This window comes from Centropristis striata, chromosome 18 (genome assembly GCF_030273125.1).
Source record: "Centropristis striata isolate RG_2023a ecotype Rhode Island chromosome 18, C.striata_1.0, whole genome shotgun sequence".
In the NCBI taxonomy this organism is placed as follows: Eukaryota; Metazoa; Chordata; class Actinopteri; order Perciformes; family Serranidae; genus Centropristis; species Centropristis striata.
The window spans coordinates 26091160-26109698 of record NC_081534.1 but is presented as its reverse complement, the minus strand read 5'-3'; the positions used below and the strand labels follow the sequence as shown (position 1 = coordinate 26109698).

Here is an 18539-nt window from a genome sequence, read left to right as displayed (position 1 = left end):
GGTCTCTTTTGGAGGGTGGAGAGGAGATCTGCTCAATATTGTAATGGCAGCAGGATCTAAATGGCACTGGAGACTATTCAAGTGGATATGGATTAACTCAGCAACTCAAAGTGTCTTTCTCTCCTGTGCTCCGAGCCAAATGGAGAACATACATTTGAACACAAAGAAATCTATTTTAATGAGCGTGGGCTGTTGGGGAAATGTAAACAGTCGCTCCGAACAGCCTTCAGATATAAACAACACTGAGACCGTGTGCAGCATCTGCACTACACATCCCTGAAGCGATATGCAGCGAATGCAAATGAACAATACAAACCAACTCTATTGTCCACCACGGTGAGTGTTTGTTTATTACGAGACCTACAATTAATCATTGTTTTCATTATTGATTCGTTTGTAGATTTGAGAATGGAAGCCACGTCCTACATCTAACTAATCATATCAAATACTCTAAACTAAACGGTCACTTACAGATTTTATGAGGGCTGAACAAGCTCCATTTAGTGAAGAGGGCCATGAGATATGGTTGAAAGCTCCTGGAGAACCAAGAGTTTATAAAAAAAATATATACAGTACTGTGAAAAAGTCTTGGGTAGGTGTGAAAAATGCTTAGAAGAATTGAGGCTGGTTTGCATTTTGTCACTTTGCATTTTGTTAAATGATAAAAAATAAACTATTAACAAATAATAATTTTTAAAAATCATTCTTACTTTACAGCATTTTTTCACACCTGCCTTAAACTTTTGCACAGTACTGTTGATTTTATATATAAAATCAGATTATTTTTTTCAAATTTCCAATTATTTTTCTTCTAATTTTCCATTAGGGATTTTATGTATAAAATAATAATAATAATAATAATAATAATAAAATCCTATTAAAGTAAAAAAAAAAAAATAGATAAGAAAATTGTTTTGTCCAGCCAATAGTAAAACAAAAAACCCCAATTAGTTTATATTTCTATAAACACAGATCCTCACATTTGAAAAGATAAAAACACCAAATATGTTTGCCTGATAAATGACTCGAACAATCATCTGCTAGTTGTAATTGTGACAGATTAATTTTCTGCTGATTCAATAATGAACTAGAAAGGCAATCAGAGAAACCAGACCTCCACTAAAGCCATGAAATATTAACAAATCTGAAAAATGATTTGTGTATCTGCCCTGGGGTTCTGATCTGCTCCAAAATTCAAAAGGCTACATTCAGATACAAAGAGACACAGTACAACTGAGACATGAAATGTAGTCAAACGAGTATTACTGAAACTATGTGTAAGAAGAACAAAAACTATGATTGCAAGCTTAACATTTCCATTGCATCGGAGGTGAAGGACTTTTTGTGAATAGTCTTATTTTGCCAGAGGGCTCAGAAAACTCCTCACAGATGGCAGCACTTCAAACTGGTCATGCAGGTGGTCAGAGGTGCATTAAAATATATTTAACTTTTTATTCACCTCTAATGGTGTGCAAAAATGTGCAAAATCTGTACTGTCAGTAAAAATCGACACAGCAGCACCAATATTCGACCTGCCATTCTGACTAGGCCACAGCATAATTCACAAAGTCTCTTCCTTTGCAGATAAAAGGAAGTATAAAATGTTTGCAAAAGTCGGTATGTGCCCTCACTGTCGCCTAATAACACTTCATATTTGTGTGAAAATGTCACCGTGCTGCGACGCTAAAAGCACTGCAATTACACGACTGCACTGTTTACATTGGTCACTCAGGGGCCAGCTGTAATGGTCTGCAATTTTATTGTGTTTGATTGTGAGTATGCAGGAACAGGACAGGTGAAGTACATAAATAAAGCACTCGTTACAATCAATTACATAACAACTACACATAAGATGCTGCAACCATGGAGACTCAGCGAGGAAACGGCTGAAACAGATGTGAAACCCTCATTGATAAGAGGGGGAAAACCTCAACAGCAGCACTCTAACGGACGAGGAGGGGACGGGGCTCGTTAGTGGATGTCCCTGGAGCTCGGCCCACACAGAGGACAGAAAGAGACAGTGGAATTACTGTCTCTGGGCTCCACTGGAAATCATTTCCCACACTCTTTTTCCTCCCCTTCAGACGAGGAACCTTGTGGAGCATAATGTCCGAATTCTGTGCCAAATTTCCAGAAAAGGCAGAGGATGGTTGTTGTGTTGCAGCTGCAGAATGATTACCTCCTGAACTTGTGCCACAGATGATGTTTCACTGCTGTCAGGTTGCAGCAGGATAAAAAAGAGACCTGGAACCAAGACAGAAGCTAAGCAAATTTTCACCTCCCCTTACTTAGAGGAGTTCAACTTTGGTTTTATTTCTATTATTCAGGGTACTTGTGTGAGGCGCACCAGATACCAACAATGTTTCTTCCAGCCGTTTTTCCATCATCAACCATGACCAAAATAACCACTACTGCTGCTTTGTGCATGTCTCACATTGTCAGAAAACCAATCACTGTCACGCCTGGGTTCATAACATCATCCGGAGGCACAAACAGCTCCAACTGCAGGTGTACAACTGCTGCTATGGTGCCACTACAGCAGTATGGACTTAAAACAAACTGATTTTGCTGCAATTTAATTGAAATAAACTGATTCAAAGTGATTCCGAAATATCTTCATCATGATGAAGATTTGTAAAAAAGTTTAAACTTGTGCTTCATCAAGTCTGCCTGCAAGATGACAAGCAAACAAAATATAAAATGCTTCTTTTCTGAATGGAGTTTGGATCGATCCAGGTTAGATACACTTAGACAGACTTTATTGTCATTCAGTTATACATAAAAATGTGCACATTGAATGAAATTCCATTGCATTGGCTCACAGTGATTGTATTCTGAAATGACATAAATAAAGTATAAATATAAAATAAAAACTGTAAAAAAAAATAGAATATTTATATTGCACAGAAGCTGTGCTACGCTGATAGGCTTTCAGGACACACCATCACTGAAATTTCTCACTCGAGTTGAAAAATTTCAACTTGCTGGAATATGTGACACAAACTAGTGCTAATTTGCATATTTTCGTGTGTTTGCATTGACTTTTTATTTCATTGGGACAAGAAAAAAGTGCAACACAACAATACAAAGATGCTGCTTTGTTTCTTGGCCTGTTACTGCAACTGTAAAGCCGTACATATATCCTCAACTTGTCATGTCAGCTGCATCCAAAAACCTGTACTGGTCTCTACTACTATAGCTCCATAGTGCCATGAGTTGTGACATAAATACCCAGGCAACCTTTAAGTTCTGACCTGCTAAAATACTGCAACAGAAAGCGTTGCACCTGGACTTCAATTTGTTTATGGATACTTGTGACTTAACCTGGACTTGTTTTAAAAGACTTGTGCCAACTTGACTTGAAAACAGCTCTACATTTTAATTGGAATTTTCAGCTGTAAAAATATGTGTCAGACACATACTGTGTGTTTGCAAACATTTTTGAGATGACACATCTCTTCAACAGGTTTGTAAATGTCAAGATCACAAGACCCAGTGGGGTAGCAGTTCCAGGGAAAAGCAAGGTGGTGCATGTCTGTCCCTCAGGGAGAAACCATTTCCATGCATAATGACATTTGTAGTGTTGCCGCTTTGTCTTTCAAATTGATTCTTCACCACACTTGCAATAAACAAAACAATGGCTAACACAGAATACAAACTCGGACAAAAAATGCAGTCATGTTGGAGAAAACGGGGCAAAAAAACAATATTTTGAGGCACAGGTGTCGCTGGCAGTTGAAAGTAGAAATTGTCTCTAGAAGTGGTGAAACATCTATAATGAATTCTGAATCAGGTGGAGCTTCATGTGGAGCCAAAAGGCCACATAAAGTATAAACAGCCAGTCGAGGCAATCTCCCAAAAATACAACCCTGGGAGTGGAAGAAAAGCACCATACAAGTCTTTCAACTGAGCATTTCTGTCTACAAATACATCTCTTTCTCCCAGAGGATGCTATGGGAAACACTAGACAATGCTCATTCTGTAGTTCAGATGCCCTGCCCAGCACAGAGATTAATGCTCCCTTTATTTTTAGGCACAAGTGTGCTTGAAAGAAATGACCCTGAAAACGCCATGATGCAGGAAATGAGACCAAACTTGCACCGTTCTCCTGGCAGACTGACTTTTTTCTTTTTTTTTTCTTACCTCAGCTCCACTTTGTTGCCTTTTCACACACACAAAGATTTTACAAACTGCAGTGCCATGGCCCCAAGGGGGAAAAGAGCTGAGAACAGAATGTGAATTCATCCGCGGCTGACAAACACGCTGGGAGAAACTCGTGCTGCTGCTGTACAGACTTGCCTCCTTAATTTACAGAATTTCACAAAACAAGAGGGATTTGTTTTAGTGCCAATGACTCAAGCTTATCTCAATTACTTCACATGATAGGATTTAGGTATTTACAAAATACTGCAGGGAGATAAAGCAGCACTGAGCAGGAATTAGTGTAAAGACATTCACCTGAAGACGCTGAAAAGTGGAACTGATTCAGCATGCTAATAAAAGTCTTCTTTGGAGTTTTGATTCACCAAACTATAAAAAGTTACTGCAAACTGTGACACATGTTTATGAAGTCAGTTGGCAGTGCAAGTTTGCACAGATATTCATTTTCCCAGAGGATGAACCCTAATTACTTAGATTATGTCCTGACTTTCTCTCATGATGTTTGTGGCTACAAGTCTCAACCAATGGATGGTGTAAATGTTGCCAATTTATTATTTATTATTATTTTTGCAATAGATTTTATTAACTTTTCTTTAAGAATTTTATTGAAAATTAATTTAAGTTGTATTTGTTTCTTCAAATGGTATTTTATTTGGTAAACGTTACAATGCTTTTATTTTGAAGGTGCACCAACTCACCTAAGTTTGTTTGGCTGCTCTTGTGTCAAAGCAGATTTACTGGGAAACATGAACAATGGTGCAGGTTGAATTGTTTGTCACTACAGACTAAAGTTAATGTCAAGAAGAAGGTAATTCCCTTTATGAAGCACGCAGCCAACAAGGTATTTTGTTTCATTCATTTGCACTTTACTTGGTGCTTGGAGGGAGTTTCAGATGGATTTCCCCTTAACTTTTCATCAAGTGCCATCATTTTCCAATACTATAAACTACAGACTCAACACCTCAATGCTTTTAAGAGAAAGTTTCATCTGTCTGTCTGTCTGTCTGTCTGTCTGTCTGTCTGTCTGTCTGTCTGTCTGTCTGTCTGTCTCTACAGAGAGGAAAGATTGTGCAAGTATTGTCTCAGTTCAGGGACAATTTGGCACGTTATCATTTAATTTGTTTTGTTAACCATTTGTGTTCAATTTCTAAGTTGATATTTGGACAAAGTCAACTGTCAGCTCTGTGTGGACCAATCCTCTTTATTTAGTTAGTTTATGTGAATTTAATTGATGAAGTTGAGTGGTTTTAATATTCTTGTAAAAAAAATAAAAAATAAAATCTTTGTTTTTCTTCTTATTCAGCCAACACGCCCCTAAGAAAACATGTATAAATGTGTAAACCCTGACTTAATGTGTGCACGTTTCAGCATTTGCATGCAAAGACAGCTCAATTACAGTAAATAACCACATTACCATTTAATGAAGCATTTCCATTTTTTACCGCAGCGTCCCTAAAATAAAGTGAGTTTACATCATTTGCAAGAAATAAGTCAGAGGAAACTTACACAGCGCCTAAACAAAAGCCTTCAACTTGCACCTCATAGTACAACGAAACCGTTTTTTAAGGTTGCTGCCTGAAAGAGATTGTTCTTCTTCCCACAACCACCCAATTTTTACTTTCATCAAACACACAGTATTACATCTACTTCACTCTGTGACCTTTGCGGTGCATGTGCATAATCAAAACACTGAAACACAGAAGCCTAAAGCTGCGTACGTGAGAAGAGTATTGTAAAGTAGTGATGAGTAACACCACCACCTCTGTTCACTGGAGCCTGGTTACTATCTTATTATTAGATACTGCAGAGTGCATGTAAATGACTTGTTGCATTCAGCTGTGTGGTTTAAACCTACGATATTTGGGAGAAAAAAACAACCTAGTAACATTTTCTTTGCTTTTTCAGCTCTTAATTTTAAACTTTTCCCCTCTAAATCAAAGATATTGCACTTAAATGTTCCTTATCCTGTACATATCACTGAATATTATGCTCCACGTAGTTTTCCCAGTTGAGCGCCCATGCAACAAATTAATCCGATCTTTTGGAGCAGGTAGAGCCGTCTTACATGGTACCTTATCATCAAACTACTATATGAGTCACTCTCTTTGCACTCTCCACTGCTTTTAAAAGACGCCGGCTGCCCGCTCCTGCCGCCGCTCACCTCAAACGAACCCCTGATAAGACCTGAAGGGAAGCTTTAATACACCGCCACTCCACCTCCTGTCATTTTTCTGAGGAGCGCTTAAGAGGTTTACCCTGGGGTTTATCTGACAGAACACTACACTTACAACATGTTCAGCGTATATGTATAAAACGCTCTTGTAAGAGACGGTGTTTGTGATTACCGTTATTAGTCTGCAAAGCAAAATAACCCTAATGTGATGAGGCAGTGATGTGAAAATGTTTTACCGCTGACATGCTCGGGTTTAATGTGGATTTCACAACAATAATGAATGAAGAAGAACAGACTGTTAGCTTCCGATTTTGGGTACACACTACACTTCCTGTTGAGAAATACCAGCATGAAAACAAGTTTTTTCGCCAACACTGTGCCTGCCTACAGTCTACCTCTCCCACGGAGGTGAAGTCGCCGCTCTCCAGACGCCAGCGAGTGGCCTATGGGCTAAATCCTCTGACCTTGTGCTCTCTAACCTCCGCCGAGCAGCCGAGCATACAGAGTAAACAGGAGGGAGGATAAACAACTTAGCAGAGGGCCAGCTGATGGGATTTCTGAGCAGCGTGGCCTCCCAGCCGGGACACTGTGTGTACAATCTTATGCTGGTGAATCCCCAGACGCTCAAACAAGACGCTGTCAGCTGACTCCCGCCAGTGTTGACACTGAACACAGTAGGACCTCACCTGCTGTGAAGGATTAGTCTACATTAGGGCTTTGTTCGGGTCTACTGTGTAGATTTTTACTTGTTAGAATATTCAAATCTAAAGCCACATTTTTAACAAACCACATAATACAAAACTAGATAAAAACCGGATGCAACATGATCCTTTTCTGGTAAAGTCACATAAGTATCAAGTATCACCAGGAACTTTTTTCACACTGAGGTTCTGTTCAGACCTGACATTAACACACATCCTGGTGATCTGATCACAAGTGTACAGCTGTAAGTACGTAGTCAGGGGTGTTACACTCAAGATGCATTGAGATCCGGTTGCTCAGACCTCATTCAGAAGTCTGGTTATGGGCCGCATAGGGCCCCATTCTTTAAGCTGTGTTTACGCCACATTAAAAGGATCGCCAACTCAACTGCCATCCTGTATTTAAGCTGAAGTTTGTACTCATTAGTGATCTGCCCAAATATTACAAGTGTGTCAAACGTCTTGGGTGATTTGGTTTTCCTGGAACATGCCAAAGAATATATCCAATCTGTATTGTTTTAATTCTTTCAGTGGCTTAGCATGACTTTTCCACACTAGCTGAGGCTAAGGCCCCATAGGAAAACCATTTGTACCCGTTTTGAATGTTATCAGCCCATTAAATGGCTGTTAAAGGTTGTTATCAGCCTCATACATATGGGTTAAAAGGGGCCTGCTTCATCTATTATATGTGCAGAAGGTCATTGTCACAGTATGAAATGGCTGGTTGCAGTTTGTTAGCTTTAAGTACTAAAACTATGTGGTTAAGTTTAGGAAAAAATAAATTCATTGTTAGATTGTGGATAAAAAAAAAGAAACTACATGGTTAGATTTAGGGGAAATAAACTACATGGTTAGATTTAGGAAAAAAGAAACTATATGGTTAAATTTAGAAAAAAGAAACTGTATGGATAGATTTATTGATAAAAAAGAAACTAAATGGTTAGCTTTTTTGAGGAAAGGAACTACATGGTTCGATTCAGGGAAAAAAGACGTTTCATGGTTAGATTTATGAATAAAAAATAAGCTTCATGATTAGATTTATGATTAAAAGAAGCTTCATGGTTAGATTTATGATTAAAAGAAGCTACATTGTTAGATTTATGGATAAAAAAGAAGCTTCATGGTTAGATTTATGGATAAAAAAGCTACATGGTTAGATTTAAAGAAAAATAAACAACATGGTTTGATTTATGCATAAAAAATAAACTACACGATTGAATTTAGAGAAAAAAGGAGCTACGTGTTAGATTCAGGAAACAACCAAATACATGGTTAGATTTAGGAAAAAAGAAACTACATAGTTCGATTTAGGGAAAAAAAAGGAAAAGACATGATTAGGTTTAGTTCTTTTGGATTAAATACCTTACGCAACTTAACATTTACACTTCTGAGCGCTAATATGATATAAAATGATTTATAAAGTTACTATTTGTTTTACACTTACTTCAAACCGGTTTCAATCTCCTTCTCTATTTATGGAAACTTAATGTTTGAACAGTTGAGGGCCTTGTGCAGACAATACCGATATAACGTAGGCCGATGTTTGAGGAAATGTGTTGACATTGCACTTAAGGGATGTTGTAGATGCTAACTGCTTTCAAAACTCTATCTACTATGTGACCGATTCACCTCAGCGCTCAATAGCGTGCTTCTCCCAGCCTTCTCAATGCTACGACAAAGTGAAAAACACAAGTGGGCAGCCTGAAAACAATTTGTGCGTTGTATTGGAGTGGTGAGCACAAAAACAGGAGGTGAACAAACACTCAGACTGAGGCAAAGCTGCTTTCAAAGTGCTCAGGAATTGTTCAAAAAGCCATTGTGCTCTCAGTAATGCAGCATAATGATCAACTGGAGAGATAAAGCTCCGCATACCACAACTAGGAGCGAACAGCCAGTGTGCTAACACAGATGGAACAAGTACGTACAATTGATTCCTGATAAATATTAACAGCTGCATATTTAATTGCATGAAGGCTTTTAAAGCTTGAGCAACCATCTCATTGTGATTTCTTCGGCATATTTCAGCAGAAAGAAGCGATCTGTTGTTGCTTTGACTGGATGCGTTTCTGTCAGCATCAGAATGTCAACATGCACAAATTATCATTTTGACACCGCGTCAATCAAAGTAATATATCATTTGAAGCATGTTGAGCAAGCTCACGTTACAGTGTATTAGTACATCAACCCATCAATCAAAACCTCTCAGCTTATTTTACATGATATCTCTAAATCAAAGTGATCAAGGGAAGATTTGCTATAAGCTCTGAATCCTCCAGTCTCAGCAAAAAGAAAACAGCTCAGAACAATTTCTTTTCTGATTTCGGAGCTATTTCTTCGTCTACTTTTGTCACCTTATTTGTTTGGACACTTGCAATTATTTGGATTCTGGGACTTGTGCCATTAGATTACATCACTGCCATTAATTTGCACTTATAAAAGGCTGCTGATTGGCTTGGCTGCAGCCTTTGAACTTCTCAACAAAATTTAAGAGATGGACGAGAATTCATAAATCTGGAAAGCTGCTAACACACGCACACATACACACACACACACACACACACACACACACACACACACACACACACACACACACACACACACACACACACACACACACACACACACACACACACACACACACACACACACACACACACACACACACACACACACACACACACACACACACACACACACACACACAGAGTCCCTGTGTGGGTCACAATGATGTAAGGCCAGTTGAACAGAAGCAGCCTAATGGATTTAAAATCACAGTTAACCATGGTGCACTTTGCTCACTCACTCACTGTGTGTGGTCAATACTAAACAAAGGTCAGACTTGGGGGGGTTTCTACAGTTAGGCCTGGATAAATGATAACCATGACTCACAGTGACTCAGGCCAGACGGAGGAGTGAACCAGCAGCTACGACAGATGCTCGCAAGTGTATCGATCTCAGCTGCTTCTGCTGTTGCTGGGTTTCTTTTTTTGCGTGACCTAGAAAGAAACTTCTCTTTGAGACCACTGGAAGCAACAACTCACTGCAGCATAAATGAATTATCGGCAGGTGGATCCGTCAATTCTTTACTGATTATCATCATTGCTGCAACTACAGAAGTCCTGCAGAAGGAAGGGATGACATGGACAGAAAAACTCATCTTTGTGTAGTTCACCAGTAATGGAAACAGACAAGAGTTCAGCCATAGTGCAGAATAGAAATATTCCATTAAATTGCAATTTTAGGTGGATAAAAAAATGACAGCTGTGAGAGTAACAATGGTATTCTTTGGTCATCAATAATACAAGACAGTGGTCCTATAGAATAAGATGCAAGCTTTTATGCTGCCTAATTTAGAGATTCAGACACATCAATCTGACATGATTTAAAAAATTATAATGACTACATAATTACATACTTTTTTGGACAGCCAGTATGGCTTTTAATAGTCCAAACTTCTATCCATATAGAACAACTACTACACATATGTTTAAAATAGCTGTATAATAACCTACATTAAAACAGCAATTAAGCACAAACGCTCAGATCCAAGTTCCAACTACTAAAGTTTTTCCTGAAAGACGACAGCATAAACTCTTAAGTTTGAGTATATAAGCTACTGTTCAACAACATGAAACAAATGACCTCACTATTGTTAATCAAATAAAGATAACATGTCTCTTTACATTCCTAGTCTTTCATGAAAAAGTGGTATTAAACATAAAACAAGTTGTGCTCTTGGCACAACTTGTAATTCTCGCAATAACCGTCACCTCTCCCTCAGTGAGGCGGCTTCTCAGGGCTGTTTTTATCCATGAATCCACGCTATGCAGGCACACTGCACACATGAGTTGTGCTGGCAGTCTTTCCGAATGGAAATTTTGGCTGTTGATCATTTCATCTGCTGGACAACGACATGTGATACGTGCAAAAAGACGGAAAATATACCAGCTATCAGAGACCAGATTGATGTGCAGAAAATGAATTGCCAATAAAGTCATTAAGAAAGCATAAATGCGGCCGTCTTGGTGGCACATCTGTCAATAAATCCTTAAAAAATGGCAAAAAATATCTTAAAAAAAAAAAAAGCATAAACACCAATGATTCACTAGTTCAACTCACTACTTTTCCTTGTTTTAAATCATTTTAGTATGTTCATGTTTTGGACTACAATAATGACGTCATGCTCAGCTCCGGTAAACTGAGATGGACATTTGTCAGTTTCTTTAATATCCTTTATATTTAACCAGGTAAAAGACTCGTTGAGATTTGAAACCTCTTTTCCAAGAGTTACCTGGCTAAGACGGCAGCACAAAAGCAAAATGGTTACACCAAACACACAAGACACAAATAAAATATAGTCACACACTACAAGAAAAACAAGAGTTGGATTACATGATTACACAATGCAATCACAAGATCCAGCTGAGCTTATTTCGTGTCAATTCATGTGACAGTATAAAGACGAGGGGTGTCAAACTGATCCATGAAAGGGCCGGTGTGGCTGCAGGTTTGTTTACCAGTCAAGCAAGAGCACATCTGACACAACAAATCAGCTGAGTGAAGACTTCAGGTGATTGAATGAGCCAAGTCAGGTGTGTTGCTGCTTGATTGTAATGAAAACCTGCAGCCACACCGACCCTTTAATGGACCAGTTTGAACCCCAGGAAACAAAAAAAGAGAAAAGAATCGTAAGCTTTTAACTAGGGCTGGGCGATATGGACCAAAAGTCATATCCCAATATTTTTATAGCAAAGGGAGAGCAAATGTTCAGTCAAAGTCAAAGCCAAATATGACATGTCACCAGTAGTTTTATTGAAACCATTTATTTAAGTCAACGTAAATACTTTATAACAACGGAGGTCACTTTAAAAAAAATCAAAGCTCCATAAAGCGCACATTTAAATAAAAAAACATCCTAAATAAAAATAGCCTATGAAATTAAATAGGCCAATCTTTTTCTGAAATAAATATATTTATATGAGAAAAGAATAACGAACATTACCAAAGAACTAAATATGACAAACCCTAGTAAGAGCAGCATTTATATATAAAGAAAAAAAACTATATCAATAAATGTGATATGGTCTCATTCCATATCACATTTAAAAATATATCAATATGTCTTTTATATCGATATATCGACCAGCCCTACTTTTACCTAAAGGTGCATTTTTTTGCTGATGATACTCTTCTATTCATGACTGAAAGCAGAACATGTACTGTAGTTAATTCACTCTGTCATTGTTTGGTTTCAGTCGATATGCCTTGATTACACTCTGATTGATCAACAACTTTCCATTAGCCTGATCAATACGTCTTCAGCTCAGACGTCTGACTCCAGCAGCAGGTCACATAATCAGTAGCTGCACTCTAATGAACAAAAAAAGCCTCATGATAAGAGTTGTTTACTCATTACTGTTGGCAAATGTTTGCATCTACATTCTTTCCCAACTTTCCTTGTGACAATCAGCTTGTGCCATCTCTCAACCAAATGTCCTCTTTGTCCACAGCATCATGTGAGGAGGACTTTTAAGGACAGTTATGAACAGCTTGTATCTCAATCTGGAAAAGCATCTTTCCAAATTAACAGGGACCCGCATACTTTCAGTCTGCCTCTGAGCTCATTGTTTAAAGGTTTTTGTTGTCTGGCCTTCATCTCTGGTACACACTCGTTCAGGAAGAGGATGGAGCAGTGTGTGAGTGTGTGTTTGAATAGATAGAGCGGAGTGTTTCTGGGAAAATGCCTCTGCCCTCCCATGTGAATTTATGGGAAAATTCCACAGTAGTTCAGAGGAAGACAGTCAACCAAATAAAAACCACAAAAAAACGGGATAGAACTTGTGTTTGTACAAATAATAACGTGATGTTATGACAAGCAACAAGCCTTTCTTCTGTTGAACGGAAACTGTCCGGTTTCACTGGAACGCTTTTATTATGATTGACTTTGATGGTCTGATATGGGTAAAATAAAAACTTTTTATACAGAAATCATGTGACAATGTACTAATCAGCCTATCTGGAGGCTCAAATTAGATGCATTTTAAATAGTTTTTTGCACTACAACACCAATTCTAAAAAAGTTGGGAAGAGTTCAAAACATAATGCATCAAATTCAGAATTAAGAGAGTAAATTTACGTCAAATAAACTTAAGCTTTATTTACATTTTAGACAACGTAGCAACTTTTTGAGAATCAGAGTTGTATATTCACAACATTTACCACCAACAGTTCAATATAGGAGATTATTTTCTTCACTGATCAATTGAATTTCAAAAAGAAGTGGGAAAAAAGCCCCATTATGATTCATCAGAACCTAAAGTGAGCCTTTGTATTGGTTGTTTTGTGCTGCAAACAGTCCTGAAACCCCCAAACATTGAATATATTATCATATATGACAGAGAAAACAGAACATCTTTACATCTGAGAAGCTGAAACTAGAGAATGTTTGATATTTCTGCTTGAAACGATTCATGAATTATCAAATCAGTTGCTGATTATTGTCTTGCTTTAGCTCTAAACGGAGGTACATTTGGTTGAATCGTGTCATTGACAAGTAGCTTACATGCAACAGTTCCACTTATGGATCAGTTCTAAGCTATTTATTATAACAATCTCTGGTTTCCCAGGTTGTACTAGGTGTTTGCATCCTCCAGCATCACTCCATCTTCAGTTCATTATGAACACTTCTACAGACTGTTTGACCTCTGACCTTCTGGGCCAAAAAGCTGCAAAAGTAATTCATTAACAACTTATTCCCATTTACAGCTGCACACTTGGATTGTTTGTTTCTGCAATTTATAACTGCAGTCTTGATTTTTATTACCGTTTATTAATGTTTGCTTACATTTATGGCTGCACACTTGATTGTTTATTAGAGAGTGAGAAACTCGTGACTCAACCACTGGAAAGATTATTCAAAACCTGACAAGCTTAAAATTATTCTGATTAATGGCCTTTACCTGATCAGTGAAGCACGAGTAAATCATATATTAACTTTTATTCATGAGAAAACAATCACAACTTCGAAACCCTTTGTAAAGGTGGACTTGCATAACCTTTGTTTCAACAGAATGATGTATATTTCAATGAAAACAAGTCTGAAAAAAGTAATTAAAAGTAGGGGTGCACCGATTGCAATTTTCTTTCCGATCACAGATTTTTAAAAAACCTGACCTGCCGATTACGATTTTGGCCGATACCGATTTTTTATAACTCACAGCATACACCTTCAATGACAATAACACAGCAGTATTTTTCTTTAACAAATAAAGGAAATCACAATGTCTGAGGTAGTTAATAAAATATTGAACTTAAAATAAAAAATTTTTATAAAAGTTTTTGGTTTCGTTATAGTACAACATATATACAACACAGTCATGCAGAAGTACGCGTATGTGCAGACGCACTTTCAGACCTTTGCGGAGGTAGATAAGATCGCTAGATAAGATCGGTTTGACATGAAAGAATCCGCCGATTGTCGATCCCGCAAAATTAAGGAAATTGGTGCACCCCTAATTAAAAGGGACAGTTTACCTCGAAAGTGACCAAGTGTCGGAGATATCTGCCTCCTCTAGATATAACTGAACTACAAGGAACTTTGTTTGTGGTGCTCAAAGCGGCAAAAAATATAGCTTACAAACTAAACTGTCTCTTTCCAGAAATAATGACCCAGTTATTAAACATAATCTACAGACCTGGTAACTATTCTCTTTCTATCGAACTACCTCTAATAAAGTTTCAATCATCAGAGCAGGACGCAATTAATATTTACATGCTGCTCTTGCATGAGCAGGAGCCTCTCGTGCACGATTACATGCACGTTTTGACGCAGGTGGCAGGTGCAGTACTGTAGAAAGAAAATAGTTCCTACATGAAACTGCTAACAACAAAGTCTGGGGATTATCTTGAGTAACCATCACTTAGCAACTCACACCAAAACAGTCAAGATTAATAAATAGCACTACAGGTTGAGGAAGAATATGTGTTTTTGATTTTAGCATGGACTACCCAGCTAACCTAAATGCCTGGATGCTATTTGACCTCCAAGTACAGCTGTGTAATATATTGATATTATATTATGATATTGTGATTTTAGATTAGATATATATCATTTTATATTCTAGATATCGTAGTATCATAAATGTCAGTTTTTCCCCCGGTTTTAAAGGCTGCATGGCAGCCAAAATATATTTTCTAAAAGCAGTTGTTCCGTTTCATACTTAGTCATTATATCCACATGATTATTTATCAGAAATTGAATCATTTTCTGAAAAGCACCATTAGTCAGCCCTACAATATTGTCGAGATATCGACTTCCAAGTCACATAAAAAACCCCAGACTTTCTGATAAATAAATTCTGTCCCAGAAAATGAATGATTTCTGCCACTATGTTCACTATTTTCTCCACTCTCTAGCTGCAATCACAACTGAAAACTTATTTGTATGCCTTTAGAAATCAGATGAAAAGGATTCACATTTCATTCATGTTTGTCCTCTGGATGAAAGCCAGCTCATCATTTTTCCATCACGATGCTAATAAAGTCTTGAGTTATATTTAGGCTGCTAGAGTTGCTATGTAGAGTCTGAGCTCATCAAAGTTTGATGAAACCCGGCGCTATCCTTGACACTCACACTCCAAGGTGTTCTTCTTTAAAAGGCTTTGTGGTTCTTCGAAGCAGCTGCAGGAATCTGGGCTATGTAGTTTTATATCTGCTGAACAAATCCTCAGTCCAAATATGTGAGTGAAATGCAAACACTGACTGCTGTTCCTGGCCAGCCCCTGTACATTACAGCTGCTTTTTATTTGACCACAATCCCTGAAAAAGGTCTGCTTTCCAAAAGAGTGCTTATTATGCAACTGAACGTTTCCAGCAGGATTAGGAGCCAACTACTACACATACAATGAGAATAAGACGGGGGTTCAAGTGTGTTTCTGCTCGTAGATTCCAGTGGAAAGTCCAGCCTCATGGCTCAACCCATGACACCCGGCACAATACTGGAGGCGCACAATGGAAGCTATGCGTGGGGGAAAATATAACAATCACCCCCACATTAAAAAAAAACAAAAAAGCCCAATGATGCTCTTTTGCTCAATGAGTTCCAGCTTTGTTCAGTGCAGTGTGGAAACAACTGAGAATAACATGAAGGCTGCACACTGTAAAAAATAAATTAAGAAAATGATAGATTATAGATTATTTTTACAGTATTATTCAATTACTTAATGGTCTTGAATGTTAAATTACAGTGAATTATATATAAAAAATAAAAACATAAATACACATTATGTTGTTTAATGTAAGATTAAGGCAACTTTGTGTTTTCTTACAGTAAAAATGTATTTTTTTTAAATAAAAAAAAAACAACCTTTAAAACGTCACACTTACACTTACTTACGCTTTAATAACAGTTAACAACCGTAAGTTATTTTACAGATAATTTCTTTAAAAATACAGATAGAGTTATGGAGATTTTTATTTATTTAGATATTTGTTGCTTTATTTTGACAGTAATTATTTGGCAACTTTTGCAGCCAAAGTTTTTTTTTACAATTTTTTTTTAAAACTTTTAACCTTTTTTAAAAAACTTTTTTACTTTAAGAAAACAGAAAGTTGCCTTAATTTTACATTCCGTAATATTATGTGTCCTTTTTTAAAAATTCTTTTGCATTTTTTTTTCATATAGTTTACACAATTTAACATTCAAGACCGTTAATCAACTGAATAATACTGTAAAAATGTAATCTATAATGCCCCATTATATTAATTTAGAGATTTAAACTACCATTTTAAGGTTAATATTTGAAATAAATCAAATTAACTTATCTTTATGGCATTTCCATAGAAAACCCCCCCTCCCCCAAGAAAAACAGTGTGGTACAGTAGTGCAGTGTAGTGTTTTTGCAGCGTAGCCTCAAGCCCTGACATGCAGAGCTGTGAGTGTGTTTAAGGCTCAGGTCAACCTGTGCTGCAGGCAAACAGTTTCCAAGAAGGATGTGTGACCTTTGACCTCTGGAACTAGTTTGGTAGAGAGGTAAGCATTCCTGTGGCATGACATCATGAGGTAATAATCACTGCACGGGTGACTTGTCACTTGGGACTATTGATCTTATAGTTTAATCATTATAATGTAGAGCAAAGATTAAGTAAACTCTGACATGCATTGTTGATATATTGATTTAAACGCCAACATGCAGCATTCAGGATCAACATTGTGCACGCACAGGATGAGTTGGCAGTTTTGCAAGTTTTTGACTCACCTGCATTGTAGAAGCTGTCCAGCACCGTGGTCTCCCCAAAGTCCAGTTTACCAAAGTTCACAGTCTCCAGCTTGCTGCCCAGCGTGTCACAGGCGTCCTTCAGGCACTGCAGCGCCATGCTCTCCGCGTTAGTCTGCTGCTGGCTCGCCTCTCCGTTCACCACATAGGCCACCGTCACCGGCCTGCTTTTGCACGACTTCCCGGTGGCGAGCAAGCCTCCACCGTCCATCGGGTTGCTCCCCGGGGTCGGGCTGAGCCCCCCGCCGCTGACCATCACAGAGTCCTGCCAGAAAGTCCCGGCTGCGGGGATCCCGGAGACGCCACCTCCACCTCCTCCTCCTCCACCGTTGCTGCTGCTGCTGGGGCTTTCCCCGCCGAGGCTCTCTCTGTTGGGACAAACTCCGAAGCAAGGCACCGGTAAGGATATCCCGTCCTGGTCTTGACTCATCTTGTTGTTTTTTTCCAAGTGTCACTCACTGTCTTAAAGTGTGGGTTGTGATGAGCGGCTCCTCCACCAGTCCTCCATGGAGAGCCAGCGTTACGCACGGCGGTTACCCATGTTGCCTCTGCACAGGCACGACGTGCAAGCAACAAACAGCGTGTTAGAGGTGCAGCTGCACATCATGTTGCATGTTTACTGTCGATTGCACGCGAAGATAAAACACCCGTTGGACGCAGCAGCTTGGCCGAAGTCACGACACTCTTCCGAGGATATCACAAGAGCAAAACAAGAGGGAAAAGCCACAACATCCGCGCATTCCTCCTCAGCCCTCACAACAAATCCACATACTTCCCGAAGTTGAGTAACACCGCCGGTGTCCGAGCAGCGACGCCCACAGAAGGCAGGAATGTCACACTGAGGCGAAGTTAAAGCGCAGTTAAAGCCTCGCAGCGGCGTGTCATCTCCTGTAAAGAGAAAGTACAGTGCGCACGCACACAGGCTGCTTTCATGTGCAGGCAGACCCTGCCCTGTTTCCACTGTTATCTACCACACTCACGCACTGGGCGGAGAGACAACAGTGGGAGCCTGGTGGAGCTGGGCGGGGACAGCATGACCATATGTGGAGCTGTGGGCTGAAGGAAAGGAGCAGTGCACAACAAAACACAATTATAACTCAACCAATATGCTGCTGCTGCTAATATGTCAAAATTAAGAATTATTAGGTCACAAATTTATCAGCTGAGATGATGAACACCTCGCCAGAAAATTTAAAAAGTCATAAAAACAGCTTTTTTATTGAGCATTAA

General features: G+C 38.6%; 1 protein-coding gene across 1 annotated transcript in view; it reads right to left on the bottom strand.

Annotated features, from left to right (window-relative positions):
- The window catches only part of map3k5 (mitogen-activated protein kinase kinase kinase 5), a 99247-nt gene extending 80998 nt beyond the window's left edge, over positions 1-18249 (bottom strand). The window contains exon 1 of the mRNA XM_059355954.1: positions 17292-18249. Coding sequence (XP_059211937.1) covers positions 17292-17739 — 448 coding nt within the window. The 5' untranslated portion in view covers positions 17740-18249. The remainder of the gene's footprint in view (positions 1-17291) is intronic.
- Positions 18250-18539: the final 290 nt, after the last annotated feature.